Source organism: Falco naumanni, chromosome 5 (genome assembly GCF_017639655.2).
Source record: "Falco naumanni isolate bFalNau1 chromosome 5, bFalNau1.pat, whole genome shotgun sequence".
NCBI classification, from domain to species: Eukaryota; Metazoa; Chordata; class Aves; order Falconiformes; family Falconidae; genus Falco; species Falco naumanni.
Genome location: NC_054058.1, coordinates 54,940,460 through 54,957,170, shown reverse-complemented (window position 1 = coordinate 54,957,170; position 16,711 = coordinate 54,940,460). Strand labels below are relative to the sequence as shown.

Sequence of the window (16,711 nt, the reverse complement as noted above, 5' to 3'; positions counted from 1 at the left end):
TATTAGTGCTGAAGTTAACAATTTGTGCCTCTTTCCACTCTGGTAGATGAATCCAATCCAACTCAAAGATACGTATACATTAACTCAGCAATGCCGCTTACAGCTCTTTCAGATCTATTTAAGAAGGCATTACAGGAGGACAAACACAACGGTCTCCACTGTCACTTAGGGAAGGAAGCTGTTGTCATTTTGTTGAAACCTTTTCAGGAAGAGTTGACAATTCAGAATATAGTTCTTTACTTTTTAAGTAATGGGCAATAGTCTGAGAAAGCAATAAAATAATTTCCTTTCATAACATTTACGCCTTTAGGTAAATAGGCATTGCTGGCAGCAAGGGACTGAAATGAAAATCAGAAGGAAAAAAGATGTAAGTTTTCATCCAGCCTGGCATCTCAGTATATCAAATTTAAGGCAAGGGAGATGAAACCATGAAGAATTATAATGACCTGAGCAGAAGCTAAGCAGTCTGGGTAGCCTGAGATGTGTCTGCTGCTGCATTGCACAGCTATGTATGTAAAAGTGAACTGTAATTCACATGTATAAGAACTGACACAGGAGAAGAACTGCAGTCCCCCAGCAGTGAAGGTGAATTATGCCAGCCCCAAGCACTGCTTCAGTATCTTCTGTCTTCACCTAATTTCTGTTACAAATATTTTGCTTGTTTCTACAAAGGGGCAGAAAAAAGAGTGCAGTGCAACATCCCCCCCCCCCCCCCCCCCCCCCCCCCCCTTATTTTACCCTCTGGATTGTCAAATGCTGCTGGGAGCAATAGTAGCCACTGCTTTTGCTGACAATGCAGAATTATGGCCCGTAATCAGATGGATTCTTTACGTTCTGTCCTACCCCTATGAGAAGTCATAACTCAGCCCAAATTTTATCTAAAACAGTTCATAAACCCAAACAGAGTAACATTGTTCTCATGAGTGTAATTAATACAAATTGCCCTAAAAGTCACAGTCATTTTGCACTGTTTCCACTGTATTTACAAAAGGGAAAGCATTAAATCACAATGCTCTATTTCGTTTTGGAAATATATGCATAAATGCAAAGGAATTCCTCAGTGGCTGTACTGAGGAAAGGTTCATTTTGCAGCTGCAACCTCAATTATGCTTGACATCCATAACCAAGTACTTCAGTTTCAAGGGGTTTTTCACTGGCAACGTTACATTTCCATATAAAACGTGTGACATTCTGCCCTTTTACAGTTTTATGTGAACATTAACCTTATGAATTTGCTTTCTCACTCCCCCCCCCCCTTTATAACAATTTCTGCCAATGATTAGGAAAACCACACTGACATTTATCTTGAAAAACTATTCAAAAACAACTTAATGTTTATTCCTTTCCTCACTGTTTATCAGACAGTGAATGCAATAGGAATTAAGAGTATTTAAACCCTCTTAATTAAAAATTGAAAGCTTTCTGGACTTTACATATCAATAGTGATCTAAAGAAGTTACAGTGCTCTCAGGTACTCAGGACACATGAGCAGAGAAAAAATAATTAATGCAAACAGGTTCAAAGTCTGAATTGGGAGAAAAATCTTGCCTGGACTCTTCCTTTTTGCAAGACATACAAAGCACTAAGGTTAAAAGATAGCAATGGAATGGGTGTTTGAGACCAACAGTTTTTGATAGTATGTGCCAAGTAGGTGCTATTTAAACTAAACTGACAGGTAGTATATTCTGAAACTCTTGTAGGTTTTTTGGTTTGGGTTTTTTTTTGTTTTTGTTTTTGTTTTTTGTTTGTTTTTTGTTTTGTTTTGCTTTTTTAAAAGCAGCATCTTATCCCTGTAAGTGGTACCCTGTAAGACCACTTAACAAAGTACACAGACCAGGCACACAGCTGTGAAAACACTCCACCTCAGGCTTCTCAGATAATCAGAATATGCAGATGCACAGCTCTCTGTTCCTAGCATGCAGGTCTGGGGCTGGCTGTGGATGCAAGGCACAAGAGCTGTTTCTTTCCCTCCTCATACAACATTCAAGCCCCCCACTGTGGCAACACAAAGTCAACTCATCCCAATGTGCTCAAAGCAAAAACTGCTTTTCCAAAGGGTTTTTGTTCCAAAGTGAAAACCTGCTGTGTTCCAAACTTACCGCTCCTCCCTCTGCTGGAGGCAGGTATTGACATGCCATTTTAGAGTGCCCCTCGTGATAACCTTGTGGAAACCAAACCAAACAACAAAATCATCCTACCCTAGCTTCCTCCAAAACCTGCCAGACAGATCTGGGACTCTTACAACACATTATCAGGAAGAAAATCCTCTGCTTTCTTTTGCAACAACAATAGCAGAAGTCAAACCTAGCAGAACTACTCAGTCGTTACACCTTGTTTTGACAAACTGTCATAGAGATGATAATCCAGACTTAAGACAGCCTCCAAAACCAGCCAGTCTAAACCAGGATCAGATGGCAACACCTCTTTCCCAATAATTGTCTCATTGTAAAATGTGGCATCGAAAGGCAGTAACTTTGTTCCAGGCTAGTTGTCGTTACCGATTTCAAATCTGCTGGACGGTACTATTATTCAACAGAAAGGCTGTCAACTCTTCTGCAAGAAAATAATCTGCTGCCTACCTTGAACATGCAATAGCTGGACATGCTCAAAGGAAACCAAGGCCTAACCAAGGATCTAGTATTCATTGCTGTTTTTCTTGAGGTTCTTTGTAACAAAAGACCATTTGGGGGATACCTGAACTGGATCCCTCTCAGACAGTGATGCTCTGAGAGGTTGGTGAATCTCTCCTGCCTCTGCAGGTGCCACGTACACATAGTACACATTGAACTTCCACCCCTCCGTCCAAATACTCCATCCTGTCTTCAGAAGCTTCAACGGTGAACTGAAACTCTTTGAAATTATCCAGGTTCCCCTTCCTGGAACACATTTAAAAAGTTGTTCTGTGGAAATATTTTTCCATCTCCTAGCACACACCTGTACAATCTCTGTAAGTTGAATACTCATTCTTGATATTTTACAATTCTATTTAAAGCTTTTCAACATAGCCATACCATCTCCACATGTAAGAACCGCCACTTGTATTTTTCTTAATACTTAGTCAAAATAATAAAGTCATCAAGAGATCCAATGGGCAGAATCTGACAGCAGAAATTTTGAAAAGGAAATGTGGTACAAATGTTTAACGATGAAAGTGATTAATCATTTGAACAGCTTATGCAAGAATGTCGTAGATTTTCTGTCAACTGAAGCCATTAAATCAATAATTTTTTTCCAGCACCGACGCTTTAATTCATCCAGAAGTTATGGAAATCAGTGCAGGATTATTAGGTAAAGTTCCATCATGCCTGTCATGCAGAAAATCACTCAGTCAAAATGATCCGGTTTTAGATTTCAGTTTCTACGACTCACAGACATTTTCTGGGCTGTGGCACCGCAGTTAGCTAAAGCTGAACTCAGGTAGAACCAAGATCATGGTTCCTAAAGAGACAGTGTGCCCCTCTGCATCAGGGATCCGACTGTTAAACTGCAGTTTTGAGGTCCTTCAGGACTTCTCAGTACCACCGAGTCTGTAAATAGCAACAGCTGCAGAAAACCCCGCAAAAAACGAAACACAAGATATTGCACAGAGAGCTGGTCAAAGCAATCCATGTATTTGTAACCTCCAGACTGAATTACTGCAATCCTCCGTGTGCGGAAAGGAAACCACACATGTTGGGCTCCCCCTGCAAGGAGCAGAAAGGCCCATCTGATGGCCAGCCAAGGACACTGTGCACACATGAATCTGCGGTCCTGCCTGCTGGGCTGAGACCCCTTTGCCAAAATAACATGGTTTGGAGAGAGTCTGCCCTAATTAATATCCCAAAGGGCTGGCCCTCGTTACCTGTGAAACTGCCGCTTTCTCCATTTGGCTGAAGCAGGCAAGCTATAAAGGAAAGGTTGAAAGGAGGAAATTTTTCCGCAAAGCTAGCACCTCTGACCGCTTCTAATGGACCCACTGGGAACAGTAAGCCTACTGATGGTTGGCTCAGCCTCACCCCTCCTCAACATCTGCTGGGATCTGTGAACTGGGAGAGGTTTTGTGCATGCCAGAGCAATTCACTCATCCACTGTGAACTTCCTAAATTACTACAACCTCTCTGTGTCCGGCTACCAACACCAGCAGTGCACAGACAGACCCAGGCACCACTCCTCCAACACATCCCATTACAACTTGTGTGTTGGAAGGCAGACTGGGCTCTTCTGCAGACAACATCTAGCTGCTCCCCCCTGTTCTCACATTGAGGGTTTTTCCTGCTGATTGGGTCAGGGGTTTTAAGCTGAGCACAATAAAGGTCCGGAAACACACAAAGTTGAGCAGTTAGTTACTTATTCACCAGTGCTGACTCCAAGCTGCAGGGCATGAAAACCTTTGTGAAAAGTAATGTAGGCTGTTTGCATGGTCATGACTTCATCCCCTTCTGTCTGCCCCAGTGCACAGAGGAAAATAATAATGCATTTAAATTTAACTATCTCCTGTATACCAAAAGATATTCTTCCTGCCCTATTAAACAAAGAGTTGTACTGTACATTAATCCCACTGGAAAAAGGGAACAACCACAGCTGCGAGTATGACTAATAACTGACCTAGACTTTACAGATGGCAAACAAACTGTCTTAGAAAAATCTGTGAAGTTAGCGCTTTTTTCAGGCCGCTACTGTATATGTGAAAGTAAAATTTTATTGAGAAAGAAACAGAGATTTCTACTTACTGATACAAGAAATAAGATCATTAAATCTTTCCTTAGGAAAGACAGGATTTTCCAGCCCTCGGAAATAGAGCTTCAGTACTCCAGCAACTGAGTTAATGTCATGGTTACTTTGGTCATCTGCCAAAGGATTTTCACCTTGAAAAGTAAATAAAGCGAATGAAACACACACGCAGGAGTATTTTTGCATGCAAAATTTTTATGAGTGACATTTTTTGGTGGTTTTGTTGTTGTTTTTGGGATTTTTTTGTTTTTAGTGTGTGGGAGATGGCAATACAAGCATTCAAGTAAGGTAATAAACACTGATTTAGAAATCTCAGGCTATGAGTAAACTAAAACTAGCATCCTAAATTAAGCTTCCTTTAAATTACATAACCTAGTGATCTTCTAGGTCCTGAACTTCCAACTAGGTATTTATGGATATGTTGTAATTTACAATTAGTAAAATGAAAAAGCCAAATTTTCTTAATTTGAGAAACCCTATTTATAGGGTTTCTCAGACTATTCTTTGGGAGCTTACATAAAGAAAATTGAGTTAGATTACTCTTTGAATTGGAAACCTGTTTTCATTCTGAAAAATTAAACCATTCAGGAATATGTGCGACCATTTTGTGCAAACACTGTACAGGAACCCAAAAGCCTAACTGAAACCTCAGCCATGGTCATTTTAAAGACTTAATCTTTGTTTTAAAACAGTTCAAAATGTATGTACCTTCCAGAACAACACTACATAGGAGAAGCAGTTAACAATAAGGCGTATTTAAAAGCTGGAGAATAGGAGGATGTGGCTTCCTTTAGCTTGTAAAAACATTTGTTTCATATGACTTGTCAAAGATGAGATCAACTTTAACAAGATATATAACTAATCTTGGGGAGAAAAATACTGTGTGTATTTTTTCATGCTTTTAGTCACAAGATTTATTGCTCCAAGGGTTTTCTCATTAGCAGATGATATGCAAAAGATTTTTCTCGAAATAAAAGAACCAGCTTCTAAGACCCAAGAAAAGAGAGTGTAAGATTTAAAAAATATGTAACTAGTATTGTTTTAACACAATTAGGGGATTGCTGGATCCTGGCTCCCCTTGCAGAGCAAACCTAGGCTGAGTGTTGCAAGCTACTCATGTTTAAAAAGTTGTTTTCACTTCCTGGTATCTCTCCTGTAATTCCTTCTGCAGGGCTGCAGTTTACCTTCAGGAATGAAAACAGTGGTTGGAAATGAAATGGCTCTTTCACAGCCTGTACGCTCATTGATCATGATTCCACTTTGGCAGAAGGACCAGAAAGATGAGCACTTGTATTGCAGAAGATCAAGTAACAGGGTTCTCAAATTGTGTTAAGTAGTCTCTTGAATCTAATTAAAACCCACAACCTTTCCTTTCTGAGGAACTTTAAAATAAAATACAGACAAACTATTACTTGCAGTTTATCATTAACAAAAGACTAAAGTTTACAGTTGATTCAAGAGTCCTATGTCTCATCTAAAAAATTAAAAACAACCTAAAGCTCTTAAGACATAACAGGAAAAACATGTACACGTCATCACTACACTTCATCTTTAAGCATATGACGGTGCAAAGTTTTAAGTACAGTATACAAAGTGCACACACACTGCTTAAACAGCCAAGAAAGTAATTAGAATTTAAAAGATCTTTAAATATCAGTTAGTAAGGTGCTCAAATAAATGAAAATGCAATTACCTCTCTCAAATGAATTTTTAATATCATTGACTTCCACCTGGGAACCAGACACCCTAAAAATTCCCTGATGCTGAAGACCTGTAGCAAAGATGGGAGACAGTGGTGAGAAATGAGTCTAGTTTTTAAAATACTTTTAATCTCTATTTTAAAAACAAAGCTGTGGTGATAAATGCATTATGCAAAAGATACACAAAAAGTCAGGCAATAGTGAAATGACATAGTATGTTTCAAAGCTTACCGTATAAATTGATAAATCTGATACAGCTTTCCACAATGAGAGGAATGACTTGTCCTGAATCCTGAAAAAACAAGAATGAACTGCAGATTGGAGAGAGGAAACCTCCCTACTCTGGACTGAATGTGAAAATACATTTTCTTGGTCAATTCAAATGGACATACAGTGCTGGCAAAAAAACACATAAGAAAATACAATTTTTAACAGAGTTCTCTTCCCATTTAGGGAGGGAGGGAAAGGAACAGGTGAAGAGAAAGGATTACAATTCTTCATTAAAATAACTGATTTGGGAAATTCAGAGACTTCACTGTCTACCTCTGACACTGTATCTGGCTAACACTGTATGTGACATCAAAAGCTCATGCATGTGTTTTAGATTTTTGAAGCAAAATGAGTTAAAGCAGTGAATTTGCCTTTTAAAAAGTTTTATTATTAAGAATAAAAATTCATAATGAAGGTGATCACTCTGCATCCATTTAACTTACCTTTCTTTTCCTGGTGGAGAAAATGCCACACGGAACTAATTACAAAGGATTACACAGGACCTAATTCCTTGAGGTACTTCCCCCCCCCCCTGGGTAAAAAATGTTGATCACAAACAGAGCCACCACATGACACTGCGTGGGGTACCAGGTGCCTCCCTCCACACCTGAGAGCGCTCCCACGTGCTGTGCTGATCTGTGTGGCATAGGGCAGATGATGGCCTGGCACATTGCTTCAGACTGCTCTAACTAGCTGGTAGGATGCTGGTGGTAAACCTCAGCCACTCTGAGCTGAGCGTGTGGTTCAGCTGCCTCTTCTGTAGGCACAGAGGTCCCGGGAAAAGCACGTCACAGCCTACACCTCCCTGCCTGCAACTGGCAGAGCTCAGGAACCAAAGCTCCCGGCTTCTGCCATGGTACAGCAGCACGTCTATAGCTACATCTTCAGTTAAGTAGAAGTGTTTTAATAAAAGAGAAAAAATGCTTGTGATGGGAGGGGAGAAGATGACTATACACTAGTTTTCAGTGAGTTGTCTTTTACTTTTGGAAAATCAGCATTTTAGAAGAACTATCACAGTCCTTTGTGTGTTTTGGCACTTTAAAATATTTGTTTTAACACAAGCACATTAATGACTACAAGTCATCAAATATCTATTAAAGAAAAATCACACGATTAAAAATTATTTAGAAAAGTTGGTGCTTATGCTGGAAAAATTACTGTTTCATAAATAATAGGTACCTCTGAAATTCTTGTCTTGGAAGCTATAATTTTTCTTTCAAAATTAATTTCAGTTATGTAAGAGCTCAGAGAATTGACTAATTCATTTGAAAGTTTAATATAAAACCAGTCTGTATTACAAAACCATGAATTCAAAAGCACCCTGTAACTAAGAATAGACATTTCCTCTTACAAACTAGTACTTCATTGTCATGCTAAATTACACTAATGGGAAATTTATGAATTAAGCCCAAGTAGAAGAACAGCTAACTACTAAAAAAAGTTTGAAAAATAACACACAGTAAAGCAATGAAACAATGTACTTCCTGAGATAACCTAAGTCCTGATCTTCCGTGTACTCCATGTTGTTTTAGTGGGGCTTACAAAAGACTGTACCACTAATTATGCTGTTTAAATTGTAGCTTGTTTGTCTTTTAATTTAAAACCTAGCAAAGACTGGCTAGCCAAGAGCCAGTAATGTCTGGATGAGCATTTTCTGTTTGAGTTGTATTGCGATTCAGTAGCAGCTGAATAAAACCACCCCCATGGAACAGGTCAGTTGCTAAACCCAGGAATACTTCCATCTTCACCAACACTGAGCAGCCTGGCTCTCCAAAAAAGCAGAGTATTAGAAAACATGCACAACATGCACCCGTATCTCCTGTTAGTACACTGGTTCATGCAAAGAACGTAAAGCCTTGGGAAAGATAGCGTTTGCAGTAAGAAATTAAAACAAAAATATATTACTTTCATACCTGGTTTTGGAGAATCTTTTCACAACCGCGCACAACTTTGTAGTTAATCAATTCCTTGAAATAATCTAAACAGCTTTGTGTTTTGGATCTGGTGACAGGAAAGTAATTTGAAGTAACAATCTGTGTTGGTGAAATGTCAAGAACAGTGACCCTACTGCTGCTGTGAATTTAATCTGATGTGTGTAGTCAGCGAATGTATGTTTGGGACTAATTCTAATTCCTTATGATCCAAAAATGTAACAAAAAACAATTTGGTGCAATACTGTATTTCACTAGTGCTAATCCTTTTCTGCCTGTCAAAATGACTCACCCCTATCAGGAATGACTCGGTCTTCGGGCAGGGATGCTTTCCTAGGTGAGCTCCCACAACGGCAAACCTGCCATAAGGCTACCAGCTTTCTTTTCCTCTTTCCTTTTGAAAGGCTAATCATGTAGGATTCTCCACTTGCAAGTAAGCCCTGTCACCCACACTGCCATGCAGCATAACCCTGTTCTCTGTGAGAGAAAATGATGGGGTACCATTTCTCCTGATTTGCTTGTGCTTCTCTAATCCAGGGGCTTTTTGTTGTGGGAGTTTCTGCTTCTTTGCTTACTTTCATCCTTGAGCAAGAAACTGTTCATGATATTAATTTCTTACATCACGTGATGATTTCCTGAAAGTCTTTACACCTCACAGCACCATCTGCATAATAATAATAATAATAATAATAGTTTTTGCTATAGTTGTACTCAGGGTGGCTGAAAGCTCAATTCAAAGACAGTTAAACTGATATGATGCCACTAAGCACAGCATTTGTTCTGCAAAAAATCTGTCACTAGCTATGTTGCACAGGAAGAAGAAAAAAAAATGCCTGTAACATTCAAACCCAGTGCACAGACCTTGCAGTCAGGAATTTAATTCACTGTGTTTATAAATGTACTGTTACATATTTTCTGAAGATTTCTTTCCCTTAGCTCTGTCAGCTGGTGTCCAGAGGTGCCAATTGATTGTGATGGGCAGGTGTTTGTTAATGAATAAGGAAATATCCATCATTTAAGACTACAATCACTCCAGAGTTGTGCTCTGGTTCGGTTTTGCCTACTGTACTCGTACACTCATTTCTTAATGCAAACTTCTCCCTCCAGCTCTGTGGAAGAACTAATTTTGAGCCAGGCGTGAATGCAACCCGAGAGCGAGGTGGAGATGGTTCTCTTGTCACCAGAACTATACCTGATGTCTTGTGTGAGAGTTCCTTCGGCCTCGGCTAGAAGCATTATTAGGAATAAAAGTATAAGAAAGAAGAAGATAGTAAATACAGCAAAGATACAAGATCCAGAATAGCGGTGATCACAATTTCACACAATATAATACATTCCTAAAGTCATAGGCAATCAAAAGCTGGATATCAAACCCAGGGCAATACTGCCTCCACAGACTCTGAATACTGAATGTAATGAAGATGGCAAGCAGGAAATTCTGCTGAGTCGTGGGATGCACCACTACATCCTATCTTCTACACAATGCTAAGTTTCCTAATAAAGCCAGGCTGCAAATACTATCCCTACTTGATCAACAAAATCGTAGGGAGGCTAATGTGAGAAATTCCTCTTTCCCTCTGACTTCAGGAAGTATTATATTGATCAACCGGGAAATAAAAGAGCCCCAGGACAGACTTAAACATAATGATCTGCCTCAGCTCACGTGAGGTGGTGACCATTATAGTAAGAAGTGTTAGGATCAGCCACTGGTGTGGCTGGTGCCAGTACCTTGATGAATGACTCCAAATCACCATTAAACAACTTAGCACTATACTGTGATCGGGGTCTGGGCTTCCTGTGTTTCTGGGGCTTAGGGGGAAGATTTGGAGGCCTAAGGGAAGGGAATATGATTACTGAGCAAGGTAGAATTAAGTGACACAATAAAATGAAATGTCTGTAAGCTCATGGCAAAACAACAGAACATTATAAAGGGAGAAATTAACACAGTACTTATCAAATAAAGACTTCCCATCAAATTTAAGTGTAACAGTGATTAAAGAGTAGAGAACTCCCCCATGAAAAATGCATTACTTATGGATAAATAATGACATTCTTTATGAATCACTGCTTTGCAGTTTTACCATATACATTTATTCCAAACACTGCACAATCGGAATGGCCTTTTTTGTGGCGGTCATGCATGAAATGTGCAGCAACCACTGGAATTCATCCTGCCAGGCATGGCAGAACACAGGCCACTCCAAGCACCTCTTATCAAGCAGAAAAGTTGCTTCATACTGGAGAAACTTCAAATGCAAATTAAAGCTGCTCAGCACACTCCTAAGATACTTCAAAACCAAACCATCTGCATTTTCAACTAGAGCCAGGAAGGCTAAACAGCTTTAGCCTTCTACATCCAACCATCAAGATCTTCACCCATGAAAAGAAACATCTTGCAAATTAGCTAAAGGAATTAAAAGAATAGCATCAACTTGAAACAAATAAACATAAGCAGCATAACCAAAAAAAAAAAAAGGAAGAACACACAAAACTGGTCTGCAAAATGTTTACCTAGTGTGTTACACATGTGATGGTGACAAATGAAAGAAATTACAGGGAATAAATATTGTTCTCTAGGTCAGAATTTATTTTGCGCATGTCATGCCAACAGCTACAGGCCAACAGCTTCCCTAGTTCCACTGCACCAGGAGTCCAACCTTTCCATAGGTTTTTCAGGAATTAGCAAAAAATCAAATGTTTCTGGGGAAACAGTGAGGAACAGTAACACATAGAATATTTAATGTTGGGACTTTGGCCTGTTTGGGTACTATCCGGTATTTGCAAACTCATCTTTAAAGATATCCTCTTCCCTTCTGCGATTTAACTTTGACCTTGAAGTACATCTCTGTTTGCATGTCTCAGAGTCTGGAAACTTAACTGAACCTTGGGGCAACAGGCAGGTCCCAGCTGCAGTGGGGGAACTCGTGCTGAGGAATGGATGGGCAGGCCTTACTCGCTCAGTTTCTCTCTGTAAACGAGCAGCTGTGAGAATATAGGAGGTAAAATGGTTTGAAGCTGCTCCCTCACTTTACTAAGGTAAAATCACTGCCTAAATCCATCGTCTTCTTTCAGCTGCTTACACAGCAGGGAATTTAGGATGATGTGAGCCTGAGGAGTTCACCTGCTTTGGAGTCAAGAATGTTTTTCTGATTGGACATAAGCTTGCTGACTTTCACGCATTCCTGGTAGCATCTGGGGGCAGAGTTAAAGGCACAGGTCTCAGAGTTAATGTCAGCAATTGGAAAGAACGCTCTGATTTGTTACTGCTTTTCAACTGGGGTCATGTAAGGAAAGATGGTAAGTTCAGCTCTACAGAGCTAAAATGGACCATGGACTGGTGGGAGAATGGCTGGCTTGAAGTCTGTAGAGTTGTCCCCAGGAATATGGGGGCCAGGCAGAAGAAATTATACAAAATCAAGTGGTCCAGCAAAGGCAGAGCCAGAGCCAGATCCAAACTTCTTAGCTGGAGCACAGGACTTTTTTTTTTTTTTTTTTTTTTAAGTCAAAGTTGAGGGGTGGTGGCAAAGCCATTCATGACCAGGAAGCAAAAAGGAGAAAGAGGAGGCACTGAACAAGGATGTACTGCATGGAAAGGGAAGAGCAGAGTGGAACTAGGAAAGCTGGGCTGAATGTTCCTGCTGTCATCAGGACCAGAGGGGTGGTGTCTGTCACAGTGATACAAGTGGCAGCTGCAAATCCAAACAGTTGCCATTGCCCGCCCAGGGCCTGATACCCTGGGGGCTTCAGCATCTGTGTTTATACTGGGAGGCAGCACTGCAGGTGTACAGGCATTACACAACTGAAAAAGTATGCGCTGCACAAAGCAGGGAGATCTACTCCTGTATCCCTTTTCTTCTGTGAATATAGAGACCTATTCAAGTATCAAACACAGGGATGTTGGGGAGGCAGGTATTCCTGTCCAGAGCTAGGTTATCAAAGATGCAGCCTATCCCCTAAATTCATCTCTGTATCAGAGTCTTCTGAACTGTGTATACTGACCAAATGAATTACAAACCGTGAGAAGCAAAGCACCCTGCAACTTTCAAATTTCCTGTGTGACTCAAAATATTTTTAAAGGCCTCCCATCTAGTCCCACCTTTGACAATGGCCCAAGCAGCTCACAATTGAGGAAAATGAATATTCTGGTCCTTTACCCTTCAGCATGCAGAAGCAGAAATGCTGAATGTTAAAGCACACAGGGCCTGGACACAGTTTATGTAACAACAGCAACAACAACAATGTTATATACCCTTATGGACTTATTCTAAAATTTGTAATTCCTATGATTTTATTACATTTGTAACTAAATCAAGTCAAATAAAAATATCTTACCTTGTTGTCATGTATTCAGCCCTGTGACCTAGAAAAGTTCAATAAACAGGAAACAATCATTTGTGGGTTTTAGGCAGATTTTTTTTGTATCTAAACTATGCTTGGCAAATTACTGTTAACCCTAACTTTCACATTACCAGCAAAAGATAGACAACTATAAAACAAACAGGGTAGTTCAGTTACCTACCATCTCCACAGATACATGTTAAATATAAACACAACCCATGTTATGGAACAACTTTTAAGAGGCCTGCCCATAGACTAGAGAGTCACTTGATACTGTAAATAATTTGAAGGAAAACTCCAAACAATGTCTACTGTTTGTGCTTATGTGTTTTAATGGCTAAATCAGTATGGAAATAGAGCTGCACCACGATTAGATTACATCTCCCCTCGTGCATAAACCTGTACAGTGCTGAAAATCCAGAGCTCTAGACATCAATGGCTTGCTATTACAAGAGTCCTTCCTCTCTTTTGTCTGTGTATTGCAGGGAAAAAATACAACACTACCACTGGGAAACACCACATAGAACTGTGAGGAAGCAAATACCATATTCCAGAAAGGTTCCTGGATAACCTTTGCAGAACAGCAGACCAGTAAGACAGGCATGTGCACTGTGTCAATTCATGATAATGAAAAGTAAAATAATGAAACAGTATGAAGGTCATGGTATGATAAGTTCCAACCAGCCCCGTTTTCCCAAAGGGAGATTGTACCCTATTAATTTATTAGAATTCTTTGAACATGTCAGTAAAATACTGGATAAAGGAGAATCGGTTGAATTAATTGACTTAGATTTTCAAAGGCCCCTGTTAAGTTTCTTCACAAGAGGCGACTAAAGCAACTAAACAGCCATGAACTGAGTGGCAAAATATTCTCATTGATCAAAAGCTAGTGAAGAAAAGGGAAACCAAGTGGAATTAAACGATCTTTTTCATCATGACAAAGTATAACACTCATTTACTCAAGCCTTCCCGTTAGGACCATTTACGTAATACATAATACATTTATTAATGTCTTGGGGAGATCAGAGCAGCTAAGGAGGCAGAATATTGTGCAGATGACTGAAATACTTTCGCATCAGAGTTCTGAAAAAACCCGTGAAGCCCTTCAGAGGGGTTTAACCACATTAAGGAACAAGACACACAACAGAAAATGAAATTCAGTATCAACAGGTTCAAGTAAGATATTAGGGAAGAAAGAGCTGAACGCCTATGCAGCTAACAGAACTATAGGTAATTATACTGACTTTGAAAATCAGTCTGAACATCACTCAGGCTAGGTCTAAGCATACCGCTCACTTCAAAAGTGATACCAAAAAAAGTCAGACTGCAGAAAGAACGAAAAACAGTGATATGCAAAACATAACATTATGTGGCAATGTCCAGGTGCACCTGAAATACTGCACAGTACTGAAAACCCTAATCTGAAAATATATGTTGCGGGAGCAGAAGAGTGGGGATCTGCAGAAGATGGCACAAAGAATAAGCTCTGGGAAAAAACTCTGGCATTAATAAGACACGTGAAGATTGTTGGCATCTATTTCAAAGAGAGGTGAAGAAGAGGCATGAAAGAAGAGTACGTAAAATAACCTATGACAGAAGAAGAGTAAGCCAGGGACTTCTCCCTACTCGTGTAGCCAAGGGAAGTTCATTGAGACTAAGAATCCCAATAATACATGTTAGTAAAACAATAGATGTCACAAATCCTGAGTCTGGGGGATTTTAAACACATCTTTGATATTTAACCCATTAGAGCAAAAACTATCTGGGACACAGGGGCAATTTAATTTATAACTGCTTATTGTCTTTCTTGCATTTCCCTCGGCTTTGTTCATTTGTTTGTTCAATAGATGAGCCTTGGGTCAGATTTAATATAAGTATCAGTGTGCTTCCTATGTTTTGTAACAATTTCATTTAGTATTTCTCATTTACTTTTCCAGATTTGTAGGTGCAGACTCAGCGCAAAGCACCTCATCTCTCTCCCTTGTGCAGATCATGAATATATATCTTCTATGTCCATAAACAGCAAAAGACTGTAGTAGGCAGGTGATGAGCTGGAACAGAAGCCAAATGCTGTCGATGTTGTGGACACCAGATGGTAATCTGGATTTACTCAGCCTACGCCCTTACACTGTACAGGTTTGAATAAAAGCAAGCAAGGATGCCAAGGGAAAACCTGCAGTTCAGACAACCCTCTCCCCCCTCCCTAATTCTTCCCTGCATTACTTAAATACAGTGCCCCATGTTACTTGCCTGCTGTCTTGCTGACGTGGAAGTTCCCAGAAAAGGCAGTTTGAGTGGAGCAGGGGAGCAGTCCCCTTCCCACAAATTCATTTCTATACTAGCTACAGCAATAATGTTCATAATTCCACTGTAATTCTACCCTTTCCATCATCCCCATTCAAGGAATGTATAGAATCCAGGTGCCCCTTCCCAGGCACGTGCATTTTAATGCAGGACATGCCTCAATAGAAGGGGGTACTTCAACCTTTTTATCTATAAGAATGACGGCTTTTCCTCCAAATACCATCTTTGAACATGATGTTTGGGGTACTATTTGTACGTGCTGTGCTATGATGATGTGACAACTATGTGCAAAACCACTGTGGGCAACACAGATCGACTGCTCGGGGTTACAGCTGGGGGGGTCGAAGGGAACTCTTCAAACTGAACAGTCCAAGCATGCCCAAGCACGGCAGAATAGCTGCAAGCCTGATGTCAATTTATCACTTAGGCCACCCTGCTGAGAAGTTTTTCTTTGGATTTCCTTTTATACAGCTCTTTCCTTATTTCTTTCCAACATGCATTAGGCAACAGATTCTGTTGCCTTTTATCTTTCTCCCTTCAGTAGATGATTATGCATTTTACCGGGCTTCCAAATAACATTCACTTTATTTTTCCAAATACATTTTCTGTGAGCCTTTAGAGGAAAATTTTCCTCTTTTTTGACTAACATCAGCTGTGCATTCTTTTGTGTGAATAAACTGCTCAATGCACACATTAAAAAAAATTCTATTCAATGAAAACTTCCATGAGAAAGAACATAATATAGCCAGTTGTCTAAAACCAGCTACCATATTCTACAGTCCAGCTTTGCAAGAAAAAGCTGTTTATTTCCTACCCCCAACCTCAGTCACCCCCTGGCCAGGGGCTTTGTTTGGGTCATACCCACTGAACTGTTAATAGCTCTTTAGGCACATCCACAACTGAATTTGTGGATCTGGGCTTTTGTATTAAAAGCAAGAAGAGACCCGATTAACAACAGATATTTGGCAGCAAAAAGAAAATAAATTGACACATCCTTTAGAGACACTCTTTAGAGAACAAGTTTCTCTCTTGAGTCTGAACTTTGAATTATAGTCTTTAACCTTCAGAAGAGGATTTTTATTCTTTGTGGTGTAATTCACTTCCCCTCAAGTCTGTAAACAGTCTGTGTGGCTACTCCACAAGGCTTGCAGGGTGATCCTCCTTTTCCCTTTGGTCCATGAGGAAGTGCCTGTTGAGAGGGCTGGTAGGAGGTGGGCTGGAGCTTGGTTTAGTGCCTGATTCATTACTGCCCTAATTCAGCTTTACTGTATTTGAGCATGGACATCTGCTGACTTGGTTTATATTTTAAGAAGCATTTTTAAAAATTGCGGAGAGTGTTCAGGACAGCAGATAATTCTCTGCTATCATAATTTGTAACGCAATAATTTTATATGGAATAATTATAATCAACAGGTATACATTTATTCATTGTTTTAATTTATTCCAGTTCACAACATG

General features: G+C 39.8%; 1 protein-coding gene across 2 annotated transcripts in view; it reads right to left on the bottom strand.

Moving 5' to 3' along the window:
- Positions 1-16,711, bottom strand: part of SRGAP1 (SLIT-ROBO Rho GTPase activating protein 1) — a 150,329-nt gene that overhangs the window by 24,304 nt on the left and 109,314 nt on the right. The window contains exons 11-15 of one of the 2 annotated variants that reach the window (XM_040594842.1): positions 12,944-12,971; positions 10,340-10,442; positions 6,642-6,702; positions 6,404-6,481; positions 4,710-4,844 (exon numbers count right to left, since the gene is read on the bottom strand). In XM_040594842.1, coding sequence (XP_040450776.1) covers positions 4,710-4,844; positions 6,404-6,481; positions 6,642-6,702; positions 10,340-10,442; positions 12,944-12,971 — 405 coding nt within the window. Of the gene's footprint in view, positions 1-4,709; positions 4,845-6,403; positions 6,482-6,641; positions 6,703-9,803; positions 9,838-10,339; positions 10,443-12,943; positions 12,972-16,711 lie in introns of both variants that reach the window. The other variant, XM_040594843.1, reaches the window with a different exon arrangement.